Source organism: Chelonia mydas, chromosome 1 (genome assembly GCF_015237465.2).
Source record: "Chelonia mydas isolate rCheMyd1 chromosome 1, rCheMyd1.pri.v2, whole genome shotgun sequence".
NCBI lineage: Eukaryota > Metazoa > Chordata > Testudines > Cheloniidae > Chelonia > Chelonia mydas.
Window position 1 is genome coordinate 182,935,247 of NC_057849.1, and position 25,870 is coordinate 182,961,116.

The 25,870-nt window shown below is 45.7% G+C and overlaps 1 protein-coding gene across 2 annotated transcripts; it reads left to right on the forward strand.

Moving 5' to 3' along the window:
• Nucleotides 1-817: 817 nt before the first annotated feature.
• On the forward strand, nt 818-25,474 carry MAEL (maelstrom spermatogenic transposon silencer). 2 transcript variants are annotated; one of them, XM_027820031.3, is made up of 12 exons: nt 818-944; nt 4,010-4,096; nt 10,196-10,298; nt 11,875-12,030; nt 13,859-13,900; nt 14,949-15,076; nt 16,826-16,880; nt 17,012-17,153; nt 18,641-18,703; nt 20,332-20,464; nt 20,945-21,023; nt 23,007-25,474. In XM_027820031.3, the coding sequence occupies exons 2-12, from the start codon at nt 4,046-4,048 to the stop codon at nt 23,117-23,119; spliced, it is 1,065 nt and encodes a 354-aa protein (XP_027675832.1). In that variant the 5' UTR covers nt 818-944; nt 4,010-4,045; the 3' UTR covers nt 23,120-25,474. The 2 variants fall into 2 exon arrangements, with proteins under 2 accessions (XP_027675832.1, XP_037762564.1); XM_037906636.2 differs by having other exon boundaries at nt 847-1,281.
• Nucleotides 25,475-25,870: the final 396 nt, after the last annotated feature.

Here is a 25,870-nt window from a genome sequence, read left to right on the forward strand (position 1 = left end):
GGCACCTTTCAGAATCTCGTCTGGAGAGACTGTGTGACTTGCTTATGGTCTCACTAGAAGTCTGCAGCAGAGCTAAAAGAAAAGGAGTACTTGTGGCACCTTAGAGACTAACAAATTTATTTGAGCATATGCCACAAGTACTCCTTTTCTTTTTGCGGATACAGACTAACACAGCTGCTACCCTGAAACCTGAGCAGAGCTGTTTCCAGTACCAGCAGCCTAGAATCTCCTGTGTTCTCACTGATGTCCTGCCTCCTGTCGGTGACAGTCAAATGAGCAGCGTTCAGTTAAACTAGCAGTAAGTTCAGGAGGCCTGTCACGTTCTAATGCAGCATGCAGTTGCCCTCACCCTCATAACTGAACTGAGGTCTGCAGGCCAACTAGGAAAGCGCTTGTGCTGGTACTGTTGCCCCATATAGGAGTTAACTCCCCACTGAGCAAATGGAGCTGTTGACTCCTCTCAGAGCTACCGCCTCAGGCCACCACTGCAGCATCACTGACACCCCACTCACAGCTGGCTCCCTTTGCAATGACAAGGGGCTAGAGGCACAGGCTGATCATGGAGGGCAGCTCAGGCTCTAGCACAAACGACACACAGCTGCGTGGGTGTGGGTAGCCTGGTCCCCCTGGGCCAACTAAGCTCCTTATCCCCCCATACTGCATGTCCCTGCGCGCCCGCCCCACATTGTCCCCTCTGGGCACCAGCAGCCCCTGCTGGCACGTGACCCCGCTGAGTGTGGGCGAGCCAACTACTGCTCCCAGCATGCCCTGCGCCCATGGTTCGGAACCGCAAATCGAGACTACAAATCCCAGTGTGCCCCAGGGCGAGAAGGCGAGTCCCCTGCTGGTGCCGCACTCGACTCTCTCTCTCTCTCTCTCTCTCTCGGAAGCCCGCGGGGCGCGCACCCCGGGGGAGTCCTCTCTCACCGGCCAATAGGAGAGAGGTGCACGTGCCGCCTCGTGGCTCCGTCGGATCCATGCGCGCGCGGGCTGCTAAACTATATGATTGGTTCTTTCTTCGCGGAGCGGGGGGGCGGGGCTGAGAGGGAGAGGATTCGGAGAGGCCGCTGACGCGCGGGCAGTAAAGCAGCGGCGTCCGGCCCGGGCTCAGAGGCCTTGTTGGCGGGCTCGCCCCCTGCCCTCCCCGCCATGCCGAACCGCAAGGGCGCGCGCAACGCCTATTACTTCTTCGTGCGCGAGAAGCTGCCCGAGCTGCAGCGGCGCGGCCTGCCCGTGGCCCGCGTGCCCGACGCCATCCCGCTCTGCTCGCGGGACTGGGCGGTGAGCGGGGCCTGGGCAGAGCCGCGCGTGGGCTGCAACCCGGCTAACCCCGCGGGCCGGACCGGCGGGACCCCTCGCGGGAGGAGCGGCCAGGGCTGGACCCCCCACATACTCTCATCTCGGGACGTGCTTCTCCCCCCCCCCCCCAACCCCGGGCGTGCATCTGCCCCCATCACCACCACCCACCGCCCAACCCCAGCTGTGCACCCTCTCCACTCCCCCCCAACACACACCCTCCAGTCCCGGGTGTGCATCTCTTCTCTGCCCCCCCAACACACACCCTCCAATCCCAGGTGTGCATCTCTTCTCTGCCCCCCCAACACACACCCTCCAATCCCGGGTGTGCATCTCTTCTCTGCCCCCCCAACACACACCATCCAATCCCGGGTGTGATCTCTCCTCTGCCCCCCCCCAACACACACCGTCCAACCCTGGGTGTGCATCCCCCCCAGCACCCTGCCCGAACCCCAGGTGTGCATCTCTTCCCTGCCCCCCAAGCACACACCCTCCAATCCTGGGTGTGCATCTCTTCTCTGCCCCCCCAACACACACCATCCAATCCCGGGTGTGATCTCTCCTCTGCCCCCCCAACACACACCGTCCAACCCTGGGTGTGCATCCCCCTCAGCACCCTGCCCGAACCCCAGGTGTGCATCTCTTCCCTGCCCCCCAAGCACACACCCTCCAATCTCAGGCATGCATCCCTCTGCACCCCCCCAATTCTGGGCATGCATCCCTTCATACACTCCCCTCCCCCAACTTTGGGCATACATTTCTCCCCTCCAACCCCAGCTGTGCATCACCCCCATACACACACGTACCCTTAATTCCGGGCATGCATCCCCTCTGTATGCCCTCCTCCAATCTTGGGCGTGCATCCCCCCCATACACACTCCAACCCTGGGTGTGCATCCCCCCATATACACACATACCCCCAACCATGGATGTGCATCACCCCCATACACACACTCACAGACACCCAACGTTGGGCATGCATCACCACCATATACACGTTCCCCCCAGCCCTGGGCATGTATTCCCCCCCATACACACTCATCCAACTCTTGGCGTACATCCCCCCCATACACACACACCCAACCCTGGGTGTTCATACTCCCCCAACACACGCATCCTCCAATCCTGGACGTGCATCCTCCCCACCAACACACACACCCTGCCCCAGATGTGTATTCCGCCATTACCTTCTCCCAACACCTACCCCTGGGCATGCACCCCATCTACAAGTCCTTCCTCCCCCTTCCCACCCTGGGCACACACTCCTCTATACCTCCACACAAACACTCCATCAGTTTTCCATGCTGCACAGAGATCCTCTCTGGGATGAAATGTCTTCCTCTTTAGCTAGAGAAAAGCAGGAGGAAATGCCTTTTCTCTTTTCTGTTCATGGTGTTTGTTATGTCTAATCTGAGTTGCATGTTTCCTGACTTAACTCAGTTTTAAAGGGACTCTTTTGCAGGGAGTGGGTAACTGGGTTTGAGCTGCCCAATGTGGATGTGACACTATTAAGATGTAAATAGTAGACAGTTCTTTGATATGTTAAGTAGAAACGTCTTTAACTATTAAAGGGATTTAAAATCCAATTCTCTTCACTATTTATACTGTTTTAATTTTTTCCATGTTATTGGTGAATCAGTGAGGTTTGTCTCGCTTCTAGGTTTTCAATATTGAAGTTTCTAAATTATAAATAGTACAGGATAATGAAAAATTATTTCACTTAGAATTTTTTTAAAAGGACACTTTAAACAGAAGTTTAAAAATGCTTATTACTAAATCTAAAATTTGGGACAAATATGCCATTCTTTAAAGGGGAACAGAAACAAGTCTGAATATAGAAATGTAATTTTGCATTTTTAAAAATAGATTAAAATCTCGATCCTTAATTTTAAGCATGTATGTCAGTCTATGCTGGATTTGATCTATGGGAACAAAACATTTTGCCAATACCTAAAAGCTAGTAAGTGAAACTGACCAGTCTGGTTTCATGGCCCAAGTTGAAGAAAAGGCAAAATGTTAACAAATGGCATTAGTAAAAGAGTGAATTAGATTACTAAAATTCTTTTATTTATGCTCGGGCATAAATACTCAAACTTATTTGATCGGGCTCCCCTTTTTTGTGTCTGTAGTTGTTTAGGCCTCTGCTCCCACCACACTGGTACATATACTGCTGCCCAGCTCTGAAGTCAGAGTGGATGCCACCCTTACTTCTCTGCTGCTGCTGGCGATGGTGCTGCCTTCAGAGCTGAGTGCCTGGCCTTTCCAGCTGCCCAATTCTGAAGGCAGAGCGGCTTCTCAGCCCCCGCCCTCGAATACGTTCTGTTCCTCCTGCCCCCTTCCCCCCCCCCCACTTTGAGAACCTCTGTGCTAGGGTGTGGCTAGTAGCACAAGATCGGTGTGTTAAAATGTTCATTAACCTGATTTTGGCCCTTAGTCTTGCAGCTTTATTAGTAGTGCATAATCTCTCTCCCAGTGCCCACTTTAATATTAAAAAAAACCCCAACAATCTCTTTCTACTAAGAAATTCACTTGCCATCTGGCCCTAATGGTGTATCAGCCAGTACTGGCTCAATCCAGCTCCATAGCTGCTTTATCTCACCTACTCTAAGCCGAAGACTACTTATTCTCATAGAACTTTCTGGATTCTGGAGCAAGTTTGTCTTCTTAGAAGGAAATGGTCAGAAAATAACTTATATAACAATTTTATTCACAGTTGTTGACTCAGGATGAAAAGGAGAAATATGCAGAGATGGCTCGTAAATGGAGAGCAGAGAACTCCACCCAGGCATCAGTGAAACAGGTAAATGGGAAGGTAGAAGAAGAAACCTGGAATTTGGAGTGGGCTGAATAAGAGGAGTAACACAGTTGCAGGGGTTGGTCAAAAATTGTGGCACACAGGGCCACCCTAAAAACTTACAAGAAGCCTACCTTCTGCCCCTTTTCCTTTGTTAGTGTAGAAATATGCATGGCTATAATATTAGTTTGTAATTGTATCTTCCTTGGTAGTCCAGAAATGTCTTGAATTTACCAACAATGTAAACCTATAGTTTACCATCACCCTACAACTACTCTTAAATGGAGGAGAGAGCCTGCAGTTCAGTATTGTGCCACACTGTGGACTTTTCCTCCAGATTTTGCCTTACTCTGGATTTGGGGTTGAAGCATAACTTTCAAAGCTCCATTTCTGATAGCCGGCTGCTTATCTGTCCTGGGACAAAGCAAACCATTACTGTGGAATGCTGCTGTTGCTGCAGAGTCAGGCGCTTGCACGTGTGTGTGAGAAAGAGGGGTGGGGGCTGATGTCGGAGTTTCCCGCTGCTGCTGTCTGAACTTGCAAGACAGCACGCTGACACACTCTCTGCCCCCCAAAACCCACTGTTTCTCCCCCTGCATACATACAACACAGTCCCTGTTACGCTCCACCCCCTTCCCTCCCATTTGAAAAGCACGCTGCAGCCACTTGCACACTGGGATAGCTGCCACAATGCACTGCTCTCTGTGGCGTTGCAAGAGCTGCTAATGTGGCCACGCCACTGCGCTTGCAGCTGACGGTGTGAACACATGGCAGCGCTTTCCTGCTGCTGTCTCTGAGGGCTGGTTTAACTCCCGGCACTCTACATCTGCAAGCATAGCCATAGCCTTACACTAGTGCAACTTCTGTATATAGTTTATTGACTGTTGTCCATTTCAGGACATGATGATTTTCTTCTTAGCTCTGCTAAGTAGCATATTTTTATTGTGGTTCTTTATATGTACGCAAGAAGACAAGATCCATACCTCAAAGAGCTTATCTGTTTCCAGTTTAAATTGGTAGCACAAAATTTCTCTTAAATGGCTCAGAACAAAAAACAATCCAAGCAGAACCCTGCTTTATGTTCCATGCAGTTTCACTTTATGGACAATATCTTATTTACTGGTGTAACTCACAACTGGGTTCCAGTTATGAGGTGGACTTGTTACCCGGGGTTCTTTCAACCCAAAGCTCTTGGTAATTTTTACTCTGTGAGAGGTGGTGTCAGGAAATAAATCGGGGAGACACGGCCGTCCAACCGATAGATGGCTGGCACAAACAGGACAACACAAGAATGCTTTCACTTAAAGCTAAACTTTACTTCGTCTCAAGCACTTATACACACGTCTGCAACAGGTTAGTAAAACACCCCCAACCCTTGATAATTACCAAAGCTGAGTGTGGCTCTCGAGTGGCACAGCGGCAGCCCATCTGCTAGTGGGGAACACAAGATGCATCCAGAGGGAGAGTCCAGACCAGAAGTGTCCCGCTACCTCAAACTTTTCCCCCTTATTTATACATTAGTAATAGAATGACATGTCCCTTAAAGCAAACGTGTTAAGTAAGCAGTTTCAGTGGTCAAGTGGGAGGTTCCTTCTGATTATCGATTAACCAGGTGTGGGTTTTTCCACCGTTTGCACCCTTGAGGCCCCAATAGACATTCCTGAGGCACATCCTGCTCTTCTAAGATGCATATATCAGCAACTTCAACACAATTCTTATCAGGAAGGACGTGGTGTCAAGCTGCCCTCTCTGTGGCACCCAAAAAGTCCCTTCCCCTCCTGCCTTGGTTAAGCTAAGCCTGCTGGCTTGGCTAATTTACAGCCTGCTGACTTGGCTGCTTTTAGCAATAAGCCATAGTGGTTTCAGGCACTTTACTGGTTTGCCAAAGTCTCCCCGTACAGACTGTACCCTTGAATTCTTACTAGGACATGTGTCTTTCCCTGGGAACAGCAGTTATCTAGAACGCTGATATGCGTTAGTGATTCTGAAAACACTAAGTAGTGCAAGAGACCTGATATCTCTAAAGGGTGGTCATGATTTGAAGAAACTCTCATAACATGTTATCTCAGTAGGTAAAGAGACTTGGATCATGCTTCCTGTGTTGGGAGGTCTTGCAGGTGGGGGAATGGGATCTGTCCTCCAAAACATTTCTAGTTACAGCTTATCTGTCAGGAAGGGGAATGAGGAAGACTGAGTCGGTTCTTCGTAGCTCAACACAATTGGTCTATGGATCATGGTGTAATAGATCAGAACTCTCCCAGTGTCATCTTCTAGAGATGAAGTGTTCTTTAACTTGAACTACCACTCTCGAGTCTCCTGGTCATAGTAGAAAAGACAGTTAATGTGGGACACCTTTGTTCTCTGGGAATGGACGTGTCTGTGTCTATATGGTGGCTACTCTTGGAGTCAGAAGTCCTGGCATCATTCAGGAGATAAAAGTTTTTGAAGATCCTGTTAGCTTCTTACCAACTTACATAGGATTGGTTTTCAGCTTTCTTGCAGGTGGCCTAAACTGATATCAACAGGCTGAGTCTAGCACACATGCTCCATCCAGCCATACCTCGGTGCATTATCTCTGACAACTCGGCTCCTGTCAAGGTGGAAATCTGTAGGCAAGCAAGTCTCAAAGCAGGTGGCTTGAATCTCTTTGTCCTCAGTGGCCTTCTCTTTGCCAATGGATGAGATCTGGTGTGTGTTACCTATGGGCCCATAAATCCCTTTACTTGCTCTGCACAAGAGCTGTCTGAATACTTCCTTAAGTCATCGTTAAACTGCCTTTCATGAACAAGTGACCTTGTCAAAGACACGACAATGTCTCTCCAGCCTTTTTTCATCAGATTCATTTGAGGCTTGACATTTTGAAACCCCTAGGTCACACTGTCTGGAGTGGCTCACGACTGAGTGTGCCTGCCTCAGGGGAGATGCCCCATACTGGTGGTGTGTTCTAGAATTAGATGTCACCAAGCCAGTATTAAATGTGAACTCCTGGATCACTGTAATAGTCTTACCATGGAGTCACAACAGTCTCCCAGACTCTCAAGCCTGTCTTGCCACTCAGACAAACTGCAGTTAGTGATAAATGGTCACTTATACCAAGAATCACTCCATGTTCAGGTTGCTTCCAGTCCCAAGAGACCAGTCATTCACCCTCAGGTCAATTGGTATCCTAGATCTTACACTAGAGACAACCGCTGTAGCCAATCGTATAATGAATTGTTTAAGGTTATGTCTACACTATCACTTTTGAAAAAAACACCCCTCTGAGTGACATAAGTTACACCAACAGAAGCGCCGTGTGGACAGCTCGTTGGAGGTGGTTTAATTATGTTGATGGGAGAGCTCTATCCCGTCAGCATAGAGTGGCTACACGAGTGATCTTACAGCGGTGCTGCCGTAACCTCACTCGTGTAGACATGGCCTGTAGGTTTGTTAGCTAGGAAAAAGCAATATGATAGTCATTTGCAGGTTAAAGCAAGCAATAACACCAGTGAGTTACCATTTAAATCCTAAGAGTGACAGAGTTCTAGTGATCTGTCAATTCAAAGGGTCTTTCAGGGCAGACTCAGGGGTAACCACTGGGAATCTCTGCCTCAGCTTATAGCATCTGGCCCTGTCAGAGTTCAAACAGCGAGGAGAGAGATGGAAAATTTTCCTGTGACTGTTTTATTTCCTTCATTCAACTTCCATGCCAACAGGAGGAGCTTCCTTGCAGGTAGCATTTCCCAGGTCTGAGAGAGCCATTAACCAGTCCTTTGAATTGTGATGGTCCTTGATGACCCATTTGATTTTGATAGTCCTTCTGAATGGGTGGGGGGTGATTCCCGGGACTGAGGGCATAGCTACACTGGAAACTTCAAAGCGCTGTTGTGGGAGCACTCGTGTAGCGGCGCTTTGAAGTGCGAGGTGTGGTCACACAGGAGCGCTGGGAGAGAGGTCTCCCAGTGCTCCTGGTAATCCACCTCCACGAGGGGATTAGCTCCGAGCGCTGGTAGCGCAGCTCGCAGCACTCGGAGCCTGTTTACACTAGCGCTTTAAAGCGCTCTGACTTGCTGCGCTCTGGGGGGTGATTTTTCACACCCCGGAGCCAGCAAGTTAGAGCGCTATAAAATGTAAGTGTAGCCAAGCCACAAGTTTGCAAGTTCAGAGCAAACGTTTTTAAAGTTATACAGACATTACAAATGAGATTAATGCATGCAGCAACTTACAAGTGTTTCAGAGTCTTAAACACTAAATACATTCTTATAAGACTAATACCTATTTTGAGCAAAACTTACAGGTGACCTGGTCTGGTCTCCAGCTATAAGGTTGTCAGTTCTTATCTAATGCCTGCAGCCTGGATAAGAGCTGGCATCTGGCCTGTCAGTGGCACACCCTGTTAAAAATCTTTGGTGTCACATAACAAATATGATCCTGAGAAAGCTAAAGAAAAGTTCCTTTTGAGCCTTTCAGTACTCGGAGACAGAAGTTTTGTGATAACCATCACCAGGAAGTGTACTATCTCTACTCCTAGGATGCTTTCAGGTTTTAATGACTAATCTACCTTTATATTACGTTTTACAAAGTTATAGTGGTGGTACAAAATCTTCTGACAACGTTTCTGCCCAAGAAGCCAACTTCCACTTTCATCCTGCCTACATCCTTCGCACGCATGCAACCCCATCCCGGTGAGGCCCTTCTCTGCATACCTGACTTTCAAGATCCTGGGCAACTTTACTTGGGGGAAAATGAAACCCTTAGGTGAACTTTTTTTGTTTTGCTAATCACTTATCTCTGAGGTGTGGGGGGGAAAAAAAATCTCTCTTCAGACATACTGAACTCTTTCCTAAAGTAAGGAGAATCCAAACAATTCCATTGCTTATAATTTCTTTTTTGGGATGTCTTTACTGAATTTGACCAATTTTTGGAGAAGTTCTTCACTGGTATACATTCTGGTCATGTTCATGGTTAAACTTACTATTTCAGGACATCCCTTGAACTTACCTCCTCTCAAGTGTTAGGAATGTGCATTAAATAATATCTTTAAGGAAGGGAAAATTGCTTACCTTGTAATTCTGCTTCTCCAGCAATGTTGTCATGCTTGTACACCTCAGAGTTTGAGGGGTTCAGTTGATAATGTAATGTGTCCTTTGTTCACACAGTGAGCACTCACTTCTACAGTGTTGATTACATGTTCTGAGAAGGTTGACTTCCTCTGTACTAAAGAAAAGGAGCACTTGTGGCACAGACTAATACGGCTGCTACTCTGAAACCTGTCATGTTCCTCTGTACTGTTTTCTTAAAAAAAAAAAAAAAAAAAAAAAGATTGGTGTAAGGGAGAAGTATGTAGGTCTCTTACATATAATTGAAGTTTGAGGAGCTCTTCCTTCCACATTTTAAAGGGAGCTAGTTTAAATGTTCTGTGGCCTCTAATGTTCCTGAAATTAGAGCATGCTCTGGGGGCCAGAGCTCTGAGGCCAGCCTAGCGGTGCATCAGAAGGTAAAAAACCCGAAGAGTAATGAGAATCTTTTCATGACTTGTACTGGAGAGACAAGACCCGAAATTGAGAATCCTGCATGATACCTTCAGAAAAGCAATAAATTGACATTACTTCCCTGCTTACCCTGTAATTCTAACTTCTGAAATATTGTGTAATAATGACTAATAAAGTTGATGTGAAAGAAATTATGTCTTTAGCCTGCTCTTTACAGGCTTTTCAATTAGGGGGAAAAAATGGAAAACTGTGTTAGACTTTCATTCCTGCCCCTAGGATGTGTCTATAGGCTTGGGAGATGATGGCTTCCTTCTGTGTGACAAATCTAAACGTGGATGAAATGCCCTTCTGTGGATGCTCTTTTTTTAATTCAGAGGCTTGGCTATAGTTCTTTCTGTGTGTTGGTAAATTGGTGTGGGCACCACTAATATCCTTTGTGTCAGAGGAGAAAACATGCCTGCTAATAATCTGCCTGCATACTGCAAACTGCCTGCATACTGCAAACTGTGGTCAGGTGGGTTTAGAAGGAGCAGTGCTGCCATCCATTCATAGAGAGCAAAGAAGGAGCTATATTATGGTCCTTCTCTGACTGGAGGAGCAGACTATATACTTAACTCTATTTTATCTTCTCCAGCCTCCCCATCAGATTTCTCCGGTTCCTGCACCACTGCCCATGCAGATACAGAGAAGCGCTTCTGTTCCAGATGCCACCAGTCTTTCTTGGAAGAATGATCAGGGTAGAGTAAACCTAAAGAAGCTTAATCCTAAGGATCTCGTAGTGTTGGATGACTTCCATAAGGAGCAGAATTGCTACATCTGGCTTACAGGCCTTACCTGGGGAAAGTGGGAAATTCATGTTTAATTTAGATCTGAATATATTTAATATGTCAGACAAAAACTAACTTAGTTAAAATAACTATTCATAAGTTGTCCTACAGTAACAAAGGATTTCATAATAGAAATGTAGTTCATAATGGTCAGGGGGCAGTTTCTGCCCACAAACTTCTGGCTGTACCTCCTTTTAAACTTAATGGGAGTTGCATGTACATATTTGAAGACAGAATAAGGCTCTTAATGTCTGTAAATGGTTGGAGATAAACCAAAGTGAACTGTTGCAGGAAAGCATTTCTGTTGTAACTTCCATTTCATTAGGGATATACAAGGCCTAGTCCAGACTTTGGCTACATGTGTGCTTATGTCAAGTATAACAGGGTAGGGAGTTTTTAGATGTCTGAGTGGAAGCTCAGAACAACAGTATAGACACTGGATAACGGGACAGCCTAGCCTGGGAGAAAGCTATTGTGTCAGCCAGTGCTGTACTTGCACATTGGCTGGCTGGTGTCTTATTAAATAGAACCCTGAAAAGCCAATCTGTTCCCATCTGCATTTCCGTGTAAAACTGATACTGAGATCGGCATTGACTAGCAGCAAAGGAAACACTCAGAGCACTGCCACAGTGCACTTCACCCTGCCTCTAAGAAGCTCTAGTATAATATACAGTAGCACTTACAAAATGCTATAAACAGTCAAGCCACCAGCCAAGATACATAAAACTTGTGCAAGCACTAAGTAAAATCTTATTGAAGAGAGAATGGGCTAGGCTGGGGGTGAAGGGATACCCTTCATCTCTGTTTCAGTGACAACTATCTGTATAGTTTTCACTGACTGAAGTCAATATTTTACTAGTTTGGACCTGTTGCTATGCTAAGTCTATGAGCATTCGTTCTTGTTTGTATCATACATAACCTGTCACATATTATTGCTCTGTTATTTTAGAGGTGAGCTTTCTATAAGGGCTCTTTGATTCTTTTCAGCCCCTCCACAGTGTAAAAGCACTATATCCTTTGTTCAGTCTGCCTCCTGCTGGATTTGGTTGAAGCTTAATGTGCTGTTTAGAGTTCCTGGTATCGGTGGCATTTCCTATCCCTACTTAAAGAGACAAAATGTTGGAGAGCTTTATTGGAGGGAGGCATGAGTTGTGGTGTTGATGGATTCCGGGCCCCGGCATTCTTGTTAACCTGTGCTGTGATATTTACAAAACAATACCATCTGAATTAACCTGGAGGTGAACTGTGACCGCAGAATCTCCTGATTTATGCAAAAGTGTCCTTTTAACGGTTACCTTGTCCTCCCACATGTTTCGTCCAGTTGTTATCCTGTGTCTTTACTCAGTTGTGTGGCCTAACATAGTGGGACCTTGATCTTCGATTGGGGCAGATAAGTGCTGCTGCAGTATAAATAATAGTGTTCACTGGATGGAAAAAGACTTGCTTGTTCTCTCCTCTAGTGACCCCTGAAAATTTCTCCTTCCAGCTGTGCTTGGGAACATCTTCTACTTCCTGAACATTTACAGTCATGGAGAGCTGCCCTCTCCCTGTGAGCAGCGCTTCCTCCCTTGTGAGATTGGCTGTGTCAAATATTCACTACAGGATGGCATAACAGCAGACTACCACCGCTTTGTAGATCCTGGTGAGCCTTAAGGGACGGAGGGGAGGAAACTCATCATTTCAGTTGTGTGGAAGGATGAAGACTTTCTAATCTCACTTCTCCCAGCCCAGTTCAAGTTTCTAGCATAAGACACGGTCCTGTTTCCAGATGTTGAGCATTTTAGGTAGATAGTAGCAGCATAAATGCCTGTGGTTAAAGCTGCCTTCTACTAAAGTCTGCAGAAAGGTGGCCTTTGGCATCCAGACTGAGTGAGAACTTGGAGGGTAAAAGAAATCTTGTGAGAAAGTAGTTGAAATAAAATCCTTTACGAAGCTGTCTGGCCATCAGCTGGAAGAAAAACTACTGTGTAGGTGGGAGGCTGCATGCTTGTGTATGTTGGGTTTAATAGTAAAATGCATTTGCCTAGATGGGGCCAAAACACAGAGGTATGCAACAGGTTGTAAAATGTGTGTATTGTGCAGCGTTTGTGCAAATGAGTATAGCTAAGAAAATGTTTTAAATAAGTGGACATTCATGGCAGTTATGCAAGGACACACGATGATAGATAAAGCTATTAACTAAGCTGTTAACCTGTTATGGGATAAGAGGCAAGGTCCTCTCATGGATTAGTAACTGGTTAAAAGATAGGAAACAAAGGGTAGGAATAAATTGTCAGTTTTCAGAATGGAGAGAGGTAAATAGTGGTGTCCCCCAGGGGTCTGTATTGGGACCAGTCCTATTCAACATATCCATAAATAAAGGGGGTAAACTGTGAGGTGGCAAAATTTGCAGATGATACAAAAGTACTCAAGATACGTAAGTCCCAAGCAGACTGCAAAGAGCTACAAAAGGATGTCGCAAAACTGGGTGAGTGGGCAACAAAATGGCAGATGAAATTCAGGGTTGATAAATGCAAAGTAGTGCACATTGGAAAACATAATCGCAACTATACATATAGAGTTATGGGGTCAAAAGTAGCTGTTACCACTCAAGAAAGAGATCTTGGAGTCATTGTGGATAGTTCTCTGAAAACATCCACTCAATGTGCAGCGGCAGTCAAAAAAGTGAACAGAATGTTGGGAATCATTAAGAGAGGGATAGATACCGTAATAAGGCACAAAATATCATATTGCCTCTATATGAATCCGTGGTATGCCCACATCTTGAATACTACATGCAGGTGTGGTCGCCCATCTAAAAAAACATATATTGGAATTGGAAAAGGTTCAGAAAAGGGCACCAAAAATGATTAGGGGTATGGAACGTCTTCCATATGAGGAGAGATTAATAAAACGGGGACTTTTCCGCCTGGAAAAGAGACGACTAAGGGGGGATCTGATAGAGGTCCATAAAATCATGACTGGTGTGGAGAAAGTAAATAAGGAAGTGTTATTTACTCCTTCTCATAACATAAGAACTAGGGGTCACTAAATGAAATTAATAGGCAGCAGGTTTAAAACAAACTAAAGGAAGTATTTTTTCACACAACGCACAGAGAACCTGTGGAACTCCTTGCCAGAAGATGTTGTGAAGGCCAGGACTATAACAGGATTCAAAAAAGAACTAGATATATTCATGGAAGATAAGTCCATCAGTGGCTATTAGCCAGGATGGGCAGGGATGTGTCCCTAGCCTCTGTTTACCTGAAGCTGGGAATGGGTAGCAAGGGGTGGATCACTTGATGATTACCTGTTCTGTTCATTCCCTCTGGGGCATTGGTCACTGTCGGAAGACAGGATACTGGGCTAGATGAACCTTTAGTCTGACCCAGTATGGCCGCTCTTATAGCACAACGAGGTATTGTTCATTATTTAGAGTTTGTATATCTGTTTCTTGCTTGATAATGTGTATTCTCTCTGCCCTCTTGCAGGAGTGGTGCCACGTGGCTTTCGGTTTCATTGTCAAGCAGCAAGTGAGTATCGGAGGAGGAAAGGGGTGGGATGCAGGGTTTGGAAGTTTCATTGGTTTGTGTACACCAGTCCTTTAAACATTTGCCTTGCTTGTGAGAAGTGATGCTTCTCTAAGAACTATGCATCTCGCGTCCAAGAAAGAGATGGGCACTAGAGCAAACTGCCTGAGGGATTTCATAATGCTGTGTCTTCCATAGACCATAAACTCTTCTTTGTGAATAACTAGTCATTAAAGAACCTCTGACACTTCTAATTAATGATGGTGTCTTACCCAAACCTCCATTGTGGGTAATCATGTTCTGTTGGCTATGATCTGCCCTCCCACACGGAATTCCAGTTAGCTTCAGTATTTCTGTCCTAGACGACTGTGTAACTTCAGTGCATGATGTTTCGTAGCTGTCGTTTCCATCTCTGAGGTGGCTGTCTTTCGGTGGTGGGTAAAGCATCTCCCCCGTGTGTGTGCGCATAGCTTGTAAAAAATAAATAAATGGATAAAAAAATACACTGGAACCTTGTTTTTTCCCCAAACTGGAAGATGCTAATATAAAGTATCATTATTAAAGAGGAACCTCTAGAAATACAAACCTAATACTTCTCCATGCAGCATTGACATTCAGCAAGTAAAGTATTCCTACAACCCTGTCGGTTGGCCCTCTGTACTATTTTGACTTCCACTGCATTGTTTTTACCTTTCCCTTATATCACCATTTGAGCAGTGTTTATAGATTCCAGTTAGTGGACTTCCTGTCCCTACACACGCTGCTAACGGACACAGCTCCTGCCTCCCTTTATCAAAATACTTGGGTAACTCTCTCTTTAAAGCAGCGTAGGGCTCTCACCTCAGATCATCCCAGATCTTTGGGGAAAATAAGTAGGTGCATGTTAAAGGTGAGGTTCTGGTGGGTGCATGAATCTTGCAGATTTTACCTGTGGATGGTAGGTGTGACTGGGAATAGAGAAAGCAGTGCATTTCTTTAAAAAATAAAAAAAAATAAAAAAAAATGGACTGCTCATATCCCATTTTTCTCTCTCCTCATTAACCTCTATTAGGTGATGCCACTCACAAGATCCCCATCTCTGGTTTTGAGCTCTCGAATGCTGGTCACCCTGTTGTGTTACGTGAACTTTACACGTTTGTTCAGCCAAACTGCGGCAGATGGCCACCTGTGTACTGCAAGGTAGAATCCAGCCCCGTCCAAGTTAGGGCAGTCCTTCAAAACACAGTCCTATTGTAGTTGCCCAAAGAAGCCTTTATAGCAGGGGTAGGCAAGCTTTGTGGCCCAAGGGCCATATCTGAGTGGGGAAATTGCATGCAGGGCCATGAATGTAGGACTGGTGCAGGAGGGAGTGTGGGAGGGGGTGTAGTGTGCAGGAAGGGGCTCAGGGAAAGGGGTTGGAGTGCGGGAGGGGGCTCAAGGCAGGGGTGCAGGAAGAGGTGCGGAGTGTGGGAGGGGGCTCAGAGCAGGGGGTTGGGGACTCAGGGCAGGGGGTTGGGGTGCAGGAGGGATGCGGGGTGCGGCGGGGGCTCAGGGCAGGGGGTTGGGAGCTCAGGGCAGGGGATTGAGGTACAGGAGGGGTGTGGGGTGCAGAAGGAGGTTGGGGTGCAGGAGGAGGCTCAGGGTTGGGGGTGCAGGAAGGATGTGGGGTGTGGCGGGGGTTCAGGGCAGGGGGTTGGGGTGCAGGCTCCCTGCCTGCCCTAGCCCCGTGCCTCTCCTGGAAGTGGCTGGCACCATTTCCCTGTGGCCCCTGTGGGGGGCAGAGGGCTGCGCGTGCTGCCTTTGCCTGCGGGTACCTCCCCCGAAGCTCCCATTGGCCGCGGTTCCCTGTTCCTGGCCAATGAGAGCTGCAAGGAGCGGTGCCTGCAGGTGAGGGGCCGCAGGGATGTGGTGCCGGCCACTTCCGGGAGCGGTGCAGGGTCCGCGGCGCCACAGGGGTGGCAATCCTGCAGGCCAGATCCAAAGCCCTGATGGGCCGGATCCAGACTACGGGCCGTAGTTTGCCCACCCCTGCTTTATAGCATGGGTGGGGAATCTTTGGCCTGCTGCTTAATTTAATCCGGCCTGCGGCAAGTCTCTGTGCCGCGGGCTGGAAGCCCCAAGCTTCAGCGCCCCCCGTGGGGGTGGAGCCGCAAGCACCAGCTCACCCCGCTGCGGGGGGAAGCTAGGGTTGCTAGGCCATTAAAAGTCCGGTCAGCTCCGCGCAGCTCCTGGAAGCGGCTGGCATGTCCCTGCAGCCCTTAGACGCAGAGGCAATCAGGGAAACTCTGCATGCTGCCCCCCCAGCGCTGGTTCCACAGCTCCCATTGGCTGGGAACTGCGGCCAATGGGAGCTGCGGGGGCGGGCCGCATTCACAGCGCAAAGCCTCCTGGCCATGCCTCCACCTAGGGGCTGGACATGCCAGCTGCTTCTGGGAGCAGAGTGAAGCCAGGGCAGGCAGGGAGCCTGCCTTAGACCCACTGCGCCACCGACCAGGAGCCACCTGAGGTAAGCGCTGCCCAGTCGGAGCCCACACCCTGAACCCCTAGCCCCAGATTGGAACCCCCTCCCGCACCCTAATTGCCTCCCAGAGCCCGCACCCCCTTCTGTACCCCACTCCCCAGCCCTGAGCCCCCTCCCGCACCCAAACTCCCTCCTGGAGCCTGCACCCTGAACCTCCTCCAGCACCCCACCCCTCTGTCCCAGCCCTGAGCCCCCTCCTGCACCCCAAACCTCTCATCCTGAGCCCCACCCCAGAGCCCGCACCCCCAGGTGGAGCCCTTTTTTGAGACTCAGGGAGAACTTTCAGGAAGAGTGACAGTGGCTTTGTGCAAAAATTAAAGTAGCTGGAGAAGATGGTTTAGGAATGGCGGGGGGGCAATAATTAAACTCCACTCCATACCTGTAGTTGTGTTCTGGAGCATGTGACAGTGAAACGTTTTTCTCTCTAGTCTGATGATTGGTACAGAGTCAACTGGTGTCTGAAATGGATGGCTAAGGAAGCAGGTGAGAAGTAAATTTTTTAAGACTGCAAGCAGTCTTAATATCTCGGCAGCGTCTCCTCTGTTCCACCTATATTTGTCAAAGTTTCTTCCATTCCTTCTCCTATTCTTGACTCGGCCTTCTCTGAATAACAGGCACTGAGAACCAGCTGGAGCTTCTCAGTGTGGAAAACCTGGTGGTGGAACTGTACCAGTGGAAACTTGGAAAGGAGCCTTCCAAGACCTGGGTGCGCAACCTGCTGGATGTCTTCATGTGGGATTACTGCAGTAACACTAGGTATGATGGCATTGGCTTATTTCCTTATTTCCTGAACAGGGAGATGTTATAGTGGTAACTATCTGTTAGCCAGGTGCTTTAAAATGTCCCTCAGTGCCCTCCACACATACACCTTTCTTACTTCAGTGTTAGGTTAGCTGAAAACTCTAGTCTCATCATTAAGGCTGGTCCTCCTTGGATCATAGCTCAGATGTGGCTGAAGGAAATGCGCTCTTGGACAGTATGTCTCTGATTTTTCAAGTGTAAGCATAGGTTTGAAGACTGTGAAGCAGAGGCTTGTGGGTTTGACTTGAGAGTGGAAAGGGGTGAGGTGAGAATACTTCCATGTGCTTGTGTTTGAGAGAGAGAATCTCAAAATACGAATATCTTTGCTTCTTTGAATTTCACAAATCCATTAAAATTGCACTAAGAAAAGGTTTGGAAGAATGTTTGCTTCATTAATAATCCATTGAATTATAGTAGTAGTTTTTATTTGTACCCCATAAATTAAAATACAGGAAAATTATCGGAATTATACTGCTGGACTGTACATCCATTTCTGTCTGTCAGAATAGTTTTTGTTTATTTTAATAGAGGTGCTTAGATTAGAAATCAGAGCCGGGTTCTTTTGTTTCATCCATGAAAATCCATTGACTTCACTGGGTTTTCATGGATATATCTGAGCGAAACACCTTATATTTGAATAAGATTCAGTTGTAGTATATTTCTTGCCTTACGTTCATTTTTTGAATGTGTATCATGGACAGCAAAGATAGGCTCCTTAGTTTCACTTTCAGGTTCTCATGCACTAGCACAGTGCTGCAACATCTGGGCTGCAGATGCTGCAGGGGAAGTTTAAAGTGACACTGTCAATTTACTTCTGACATTTTACGTGCTATTGTTATAGGTAACAACTAAGACTGTAAACTTTATAACTCTAAGATTATAGGAGAGAAATATCTGTCTGGTTTTGAGAGTTTTTGATGGCACTCTGTATAGTCAGTGTCACTGTTTCCTTTGTATAGTCATTTCCCCCTGTTTGTGTGAGTCATTCACACACCAACAGGAAAAAGGAACTGTCCTTAAAAAAAAAAAGGGGGGGGGGGGGGGGGAGAAACAGGTATAGTACCAAAAAACTACTTTTAAGTCTTTGAAATTAAAAAGACTTCAAGTGGATGGTTTTCCTTAAATTCCACTCTTCTTTTTTTAAGAAGAAAGAGAAAATTTCTATGAGGTTTTATAAAACTACAACCTGTTAGCTTGGGTCCCTAAGTTTACATTTAGTTATGTGACATGGTCCCTTTTTAAAATTTAACCTATGTTACTTTTGGGGACCAAGACTGTGCCAGGAGTTTTCTAGGTCTGGTTTTAATTACACTGACTAGGAGAAAGGGAGGTTAGCATCAGCCAACAGGTTTCTAATCCAGCTAGATTAATTATATCCATCTAAATTAAGGGTGTAGTTTTGTTTCTATTATGAACTCAGAAGAATTTCAATCTGCACTTAGGTGCAAGTGGCATGAAGAGAATGATATCCTGTTCTGCGCTTTAGCATCCTGCAAGAAAACTGCGTGAGTACTGTGAAGGGGATATGTCTGATATGTTGCAGACAATTCTTAGCTTCTGGACTCTCTAGCCCTGTGCATCTGGCTTCTCTACTCCTCTGAGGAAAGTTGTTCCCAAGTTGTCTTTTTCTAATGGCTTCCTTATCTCTGTAGGTATTTCTTCGTTAGTGTCTCTTATTCTTTTCTGTAGTCTGAATATTAGCAACATCATAATATAATGTTACCCCATTGAATCAGTGCCTGCATAGACGGAGTTTGACTTCTATATTTGTGGGGGGCAAGGGGCTTAATACTATTAATAGGTATAGGTCTAACTTCTGGATTTATCAATTGTTAGTGGTACTTAAATTAGTGTATTTGAAATCACAAATACAGTTTACATTCAGTATTTAATCACCATTAATGTTTTGTTTTGACTTAATTATTTGCCACATTTACAAGCTACCACTTTAAAAATTAACATTTGCATAAAAACAAATTCTTGACTAAACAGAAACAAGTACTTTCATGTAACTATGAATTATGTCTCCCTGGTTTTAGAGATACATAAATGTGCAATGCACACATCAAACAAATCCATTGGTAAAGCCTGTCCCCTTTGCCCATCTGCCTAAGCACATTCCACTCACATTTAACTTTTCCTGTTCACTCTATCACTCACCTGGGCTTGACACAGTCAATGCAGTAACTGCGCAGACCCTTGGGAAGCAGCTCAGATCTTGTGTTCATTTGCTACAATGTTAGCGGCACTGATTAGAAAGTGGCTCTGATGTCTAGATGCCTGTGTTTCTGGTTCAAGTCTCTTATTGTATAGGCTAGTAAAATTGAAAAGGCCCCAAGCTGGAGCTATGCTGTGAGGCATCAGGAACTGCTCTCCTGCCTTCCCCTTGCGCAGCCCAGGTGGGGATACCGACCGGGAAGCACCGAGGCCCTCGCGTCACCGTTCACCACCCCAGATGTTCCTCCGTGCCCCCTAGGAGGCTGGGGGTGGGGGCAAGTAGCAACACCAGGCGCCATGTGTGTCCAGCTCAGTTTCCCCACCTGGGCTGTGCTGAGAGGCATCAGGAGCTGCTCTCCTGCCCACCCCTTACACAGCTCACATGGGGAAACTGACCTGGATGCACAGAGCGCCTGGTGTCACCACTTGCACCCTCTTCCTCCCCATCCCCACCCAAACATTTCTCCGCAGGGAGGAAGCAGGGCCAAATAGAAAGGCGCAGTGCTTTTTGGAAGTAAAAGTAGGGGTAATTTAGGCAAATATCCATTTAAATAATTGCATTATCTCCCCAACAATTGGATATAGTAGCAGTCTTCCTGTTCAAACTGATTTAATAATGCAGTGCATCATTAAACAATAGTCATGTTTCATCCTGGGTGATGGGGACAGTGATTCTTGTAGCTTCATGTATAATTTTTAAAGAAGATTGGCCTTTTTCTGGATGAAAGGATGATGATAGGATGTAGTCCTCATATCTCACCTTTCCTCCCCCCCCACCTCAAAGTATTGGTGATAGCAGCTATTCCTTCTGTATGTCTTTCACTGTAAAGAGGGGTGGGGCTATGCTGCCTTTGTATATAAGAAATACAGTACAGAATTCTTATCAGAACTTTTTTTTTTCCTTTGCTCAATGTAGTTATTGCATCAGTAACACTCTTGCAGGCGTGTATGGAGTCTCGCTCACAACAGCTCACCTACCTCTGCAAGACTATGAGTCCAGCAACAACATAAATCCCAAGATGGTGGTACTGGATGCTGGACGTTTCCAGGTCATCTTCTTTGAATTTGTGCTGAATTATTTAGGCTGCTATGACTACTCTTTTCCTGAAGGGGGCCTGGTTTCTTCCTGGGGCAGTGGAGTTGACCTTCCAGTGTCAGATTGGCTATATTCACTTTTACAGCAGGTGACATCCTTGTTCATAATGCACAACGGATATTTGGAAAGCCAACCAGGAAAGTTCTCCACTAGCTGACTAGACATCTTTCTGAAGTTTGTCCCAACCCTTTGTTACAAAAGCTCCGATCTGACTATGAGGTCCTCCAAAATATGCCATTACAAATGATTCTTCTAGAATAAGAGGCAGGGAGAATTAACCTGTTTAAATCCTATGCAAATAGGCATCCAGATATTCTGTCTTGCCTAAATCTTTACCAGCACCCTTGGGTATCGTGAGTAGGTGTAGTGGATGCTATGTGAAAGAGAACACTTGTCTGTTCTGAAAAGGGGGTTTGAATTTTTTCTGCTACAGAAGCTGAGGGCTCAGAATCCTGGTTGTAATCGATACTTCAGTTCTCCAGTTCAGAAACAAGGTGCTGCCTCTTCTGCTGGTGAGTTTGAGACTTTCAGATTTGGGAAAGGAAAGAATGAGAATTAAGGTCTTTATCAGATGACTGTAGCACTGTCCTCCTCTGCCCACCTCGTCTCTGGATGCAGTAAATGGCCATATTGTCACAATACCTCTGTTGGGTGGTACAGCTTCAGCTCATTCATGGATACAGTTGTAGATTTGATTGAACTCCTAATGTCTGACCTTAACCAGATGAGCCAGTGCCAGTTTTACTGGAAAGAATTCCCAGAGCCAAAAAGGACTCCTCCAATTCATTGTGTTCAACACTCCTCGTGTGCTGTTACCTCCAGCTTCCTGCAGCGCTTCTTTCTCTCAGCATACACCAGGATTGAGAGAGGACTTCCTGTGGGTATTTGGGGTAGGGTTGTCTTCCCAACACATCCTGTTGTATAAAAAGTACAGTACATACAAACTCAATGAATACTTGTTGCAATGTGACTTCCATTATAAACTTGACTCCTTGAAAGTCTGCCTTTTGTGGGCTAAAACATTGTTTAGTTGGTCAGAGCCCAAAGATAACATTTATTTTATGGAAAATGCATCTGCTCAGGTACTTCTGAGTTAAGTGAGCAAGGGAAACAGATCTTCTTCCTAAGCCACAAAGTATGACATTTGCACAAGGGTATCTGAAATGTCAGTGAGAGCTAGTAGCTGTGAGTTTGCAAGAAAAACAATTTAAATAGTCTTTGTTTAAAATCTTTTTTACTTCATATACAGTCTTGCTACATTTCAAGTTGCAGTATTGTGGAGTTGGAGCAAACACTTTTTACTTAGCTCACAAAGAAGGGATTTCTTTAAACTTTTTTGGTTATTTTTATTAAATCAGTAAAAGAAAAGCAAAACAACTGAGAACTTTTCCTTTTTATAAATACTCTTGGCAGTATTAACCCACATGTACAGCATGTACTGTGCCAAATTCTGTTCTAGCTCCGTATAACCCCACTAAAGGCAGTGGTTTGCTTGGAGCAACAGACAGTGGACCAGTTGCCGCTTTTCAAGTTCAATAGCTGTGTGCAGTGTGGGTGGACTGACATTGCTAGGAGAATCTAACTCTTGTCTTTCCAGGCTCTTTGTCCTTAAATGTTCAATTTTAAGATTACTCTGATGAAGATTTACATTTAACTTGTAACTTTACACAAACGCTCAGACATCTGAATACCTCATAGAAAATGTGAAAGGGCAAAAAGCTTCCATCAAACTAAGTTTCCATACCAACCTAAAGAATCCTATTAGCAGCAAGATAGTTGTCAATAGCATGTTGCAGCTTGGGTCTGCACCCAGGATGAAAGCTGCCGTTCACTTCTCCCTCAGATCTGGTCTGTCAGCTATCTGCAAACTCTAACAGACGTCACTGTCTCAGCACTCTGTTCACACTTTTAAGGCTGGTTTCCTTTACATCCACAAAGGCTAGAGAATTAGGCTTTGTGTACCTCATTTGCCCTGTTTCCAGCCAGTGATGTGGCTGCATTGATGCAAACCCCTAGTGTAGATGGGGTAAACTAGGACTTGCTGTGTTGCAATTTACCACTGATTGAAACTAGAATAGACCAGTACCCATTAGGGATTTGAGTAAGGGCAATCAAAACAGTGACTAGAATTGATTCAATCCTTTGTGTAGACCAGGCTGGAGTGGGGAGGGATTTTAAATGAAAATTTAGATTCTGGAGCACAGGATGGCAAACAGGGAAAAATACCAGTTCTTTGAGCTGCCTAATCCAACCCCTGCACTAAAACCATAAACTAAAAGTCCTGAGCTTTTTCCAGAGGGACGTCACTGATGAACTTGGTGTACATTGAGGACAGCATTTCAAAGTCCAAGACTCTGCCTCTTGGTTAGGTCAATCAAACGGTGCAGCCCCACTAGTTTGCAGCTGAAGCAAGGGGACATAGGACAGCAGATCTCTTGAGTTATGAATGTTTTAAATGCTGATTGACTTGCAAAATGTACTGGTTAATTTCATAGGTGAACATCCCTCTGGAGTGACGTCGCCATATAGAACAAGCACCATGCGAGGAAGAGGAATCACTCGCTTGCTGGAGAGTGTCTCCAGACTTTCAAAGTCCTCCAGCAACTGAAAGCCCACCCGGCCTCCTAACCATACCAGGAGAACTGCACATCCTGCTCATCCCTATTCCCATGGTAGTCTGGGACTTCACCAGATTGCCGTTGCTTTGTCTGACCCTGTATGCAAAACCCTAAAATACATTCCCCTTCCCTTGACCCAGTGTAACGGTTCCCCTAGAATGATGACAGACCCATTGACTGGAGGGAATTTTTCTTTCAGTTAGAAGAAAATCCTGGTTTTATCTATAGAACTACTTATTTTGAAGGGAACTGGCAACTTCTTGCTCTCTTGACTAAATGCAGTCTTTTGGCTTTTCTTTTGTTAGGTAATGGGAGGAGAAGTGCAAGAAAGAGAGGGTGATGGTCAGTAACTGCATGTTAAACGTTCTTCTGGTGGTTAATGTAGCATTAAACATGTTGTTTGAATGATTTAGTTCTTTAATCTCCCTCTCTCCATGGTTTCTTTTCGACCTCCACCCCTCTGTTAGATGTTGGCAGACAGTCGTCTCCACATATAGCCATATAACAGGGCTCGGCAACCTTTGGCCTGCGGCCTGCCAGGGTAAGCCCCCTGGCAGGTCTGGTCAGTTTGTTTACCTGACACGCAGGTTTCGCCGTTCACTGCTCCAGGCCAATGGGGGCTGCGGGAAGCAGCACGGGCCAAGGGACGTGCTGGCCGCCACTTCCCGCAGCCCCCATTGGCCTGGGACGGCGAACTGCGGCCAGTGGGAGCTGCGATTGGCCAAACCTGTGGACGCGGCAGGTAACCAAACCAGCGCACCAGGGGTAGCCCTGGCAGGCCGCATGCCAAAGGTTGCTGATCCCTGCCACATAAAATAACACGAGGCTGGGAGGCATTCTAGTGCTGAAAGACTGGGTGGGAGTGTCTAAAAGGGGTACTGCCTTAAATTCTTCATGAGTGGAGGGATGGATTGAATAGTTGAGTTGGGGAAGTAAATAGACTAAAATACTTGGTGGTAGAAAATCTTCCTTTTGTCTTATACTTACTGTGAAAATATGGTAGGAGTCCTGTTCATGGTCTGTTGGGCATTGACAATATGCCAGGGCGACAGGGGTCTTGGCTTTTCTGTGTAGCTCTGCTGGCGAATACTGGTGTTACAAACTGTATCATCAGCTCCTCAAATCTTGAGGTTCATAACAATGTAGTATAACCTCTCTTTTCAAAGGAATCCCAAACCCATTAGTCTGTTGTACATGTCTGCAGGCACAATTTCAGACTCCTAGCAGGGCTGGAGTGACTGCCGACTATTAGTATTTTGGAGTAGCTGTGAGAATGAGAGTAAATGTGGAAACTGGGATGCTTTATCACATTGTGTTGGAGAATTGGATGCCAAACCTCTGGGGGGAAGGTGTCTTAGCAGTTTCCTGAAAAGTTATCTGTCTTCTGTAAATTATTTTTTTTAATCTTGCGTTTTGAGGCAGTTGCCTGTGGAAATAAACAAGTTCTTTTTTTTTTCTTTAAGTTCATCTGAGCTGCTTCACAGTTTACTCCAACTGAAGTTGCCAGTATGTGCTAATTCCATAGCAATTAATGGTGATGTTACAAAATGGATTGCGTCCCTAGTAGGAAGCAAAATGCAGATGAGTTAGCTCATTCCATCAGGCACTTAAGAAATCTTTAATGTGCTTACCCTTATAATTATAAGGAGCTTAGATACCACGGTGATAAGTGTGGGATGAGTGCCTGGCTAGGTATTGTTTCATCTGGAAGTTAACTTCAGTTGTATGGAGGCTATCCCTCCAATGCACAAGATCCCTGAACTGCCTTGATACTGCCTACCTGGCAGACCAGCCTATTTGCCCATGAAGCTTCCTCGGATGATTCCAAAGTCCATGACTCCTTCCGTAGAGGCCTCCCTTCCATTTGTCTAGTCTCCCTGTTTCCAGTATTAGTGGTGAACTTTCACCAGGTAGGAGACCAGAAAGCCTTTGAAACTGAGTTTTTGGCAGTGAAATATCTGGAAATATTTGATGTGATCATTGTGAAGAAGAAACAAGACACCAGTCATCTGTAGGTGACGCTAAAGGTTTGTGTCTCTTCAGAAAACTTGAAGTGGTGATTACATTGTAGTTACGCTGGTCCAGATGTTTTTTAATGAAGACAAGCCTTTAGGCTAAGATTATACTTATGAACACCACTGCTCCTCCCCTTCTCCCTCAATTCACTCAAAAATTTTGATAATCATTTGGCTTTTTGAGAATTGAAAGTTGCAATAAAAATGTGTTTTGGTTTTGATTGTTGCTCATGCAGAAGACAGTGTATTTCTCTTTATTTAAAAAAAACAAACTTTCTTGGTTCATGGCATCTGTTATAGCAAGCCCACAAATTAAAGCAATGAGTAACACTAATGTGCTTATTGGCATGACATCTAGATGCTGTGACAGCTGAGATGTGGCTGCACAAAAAAAACAAAAATTCAGAGTTAAGATTCTCACAAGTCTGCTTCTCTGCATCTTTGTGTTACAATAGTACACAAATTATACAATATACATTTATACACCATAGGTAGTGGACTGTAAACTCAAGACAGTGCCTGTTTTATTGTAGTGTCCAGCAAAATGAGCTGCTACTGTAATACAAATATTAAAATGCATGTCTTTAACAGTGTTTTACACTTAAGATGGATATAGTACACTTTGCCTTACTACTGTACATGTGTTGTGTAGAGGAGGATCCTGTTAATAGATGTGAGAGGATGTAGTGAATGGTCCCATTACATCTGGAGCTCTGATTTCCTCGC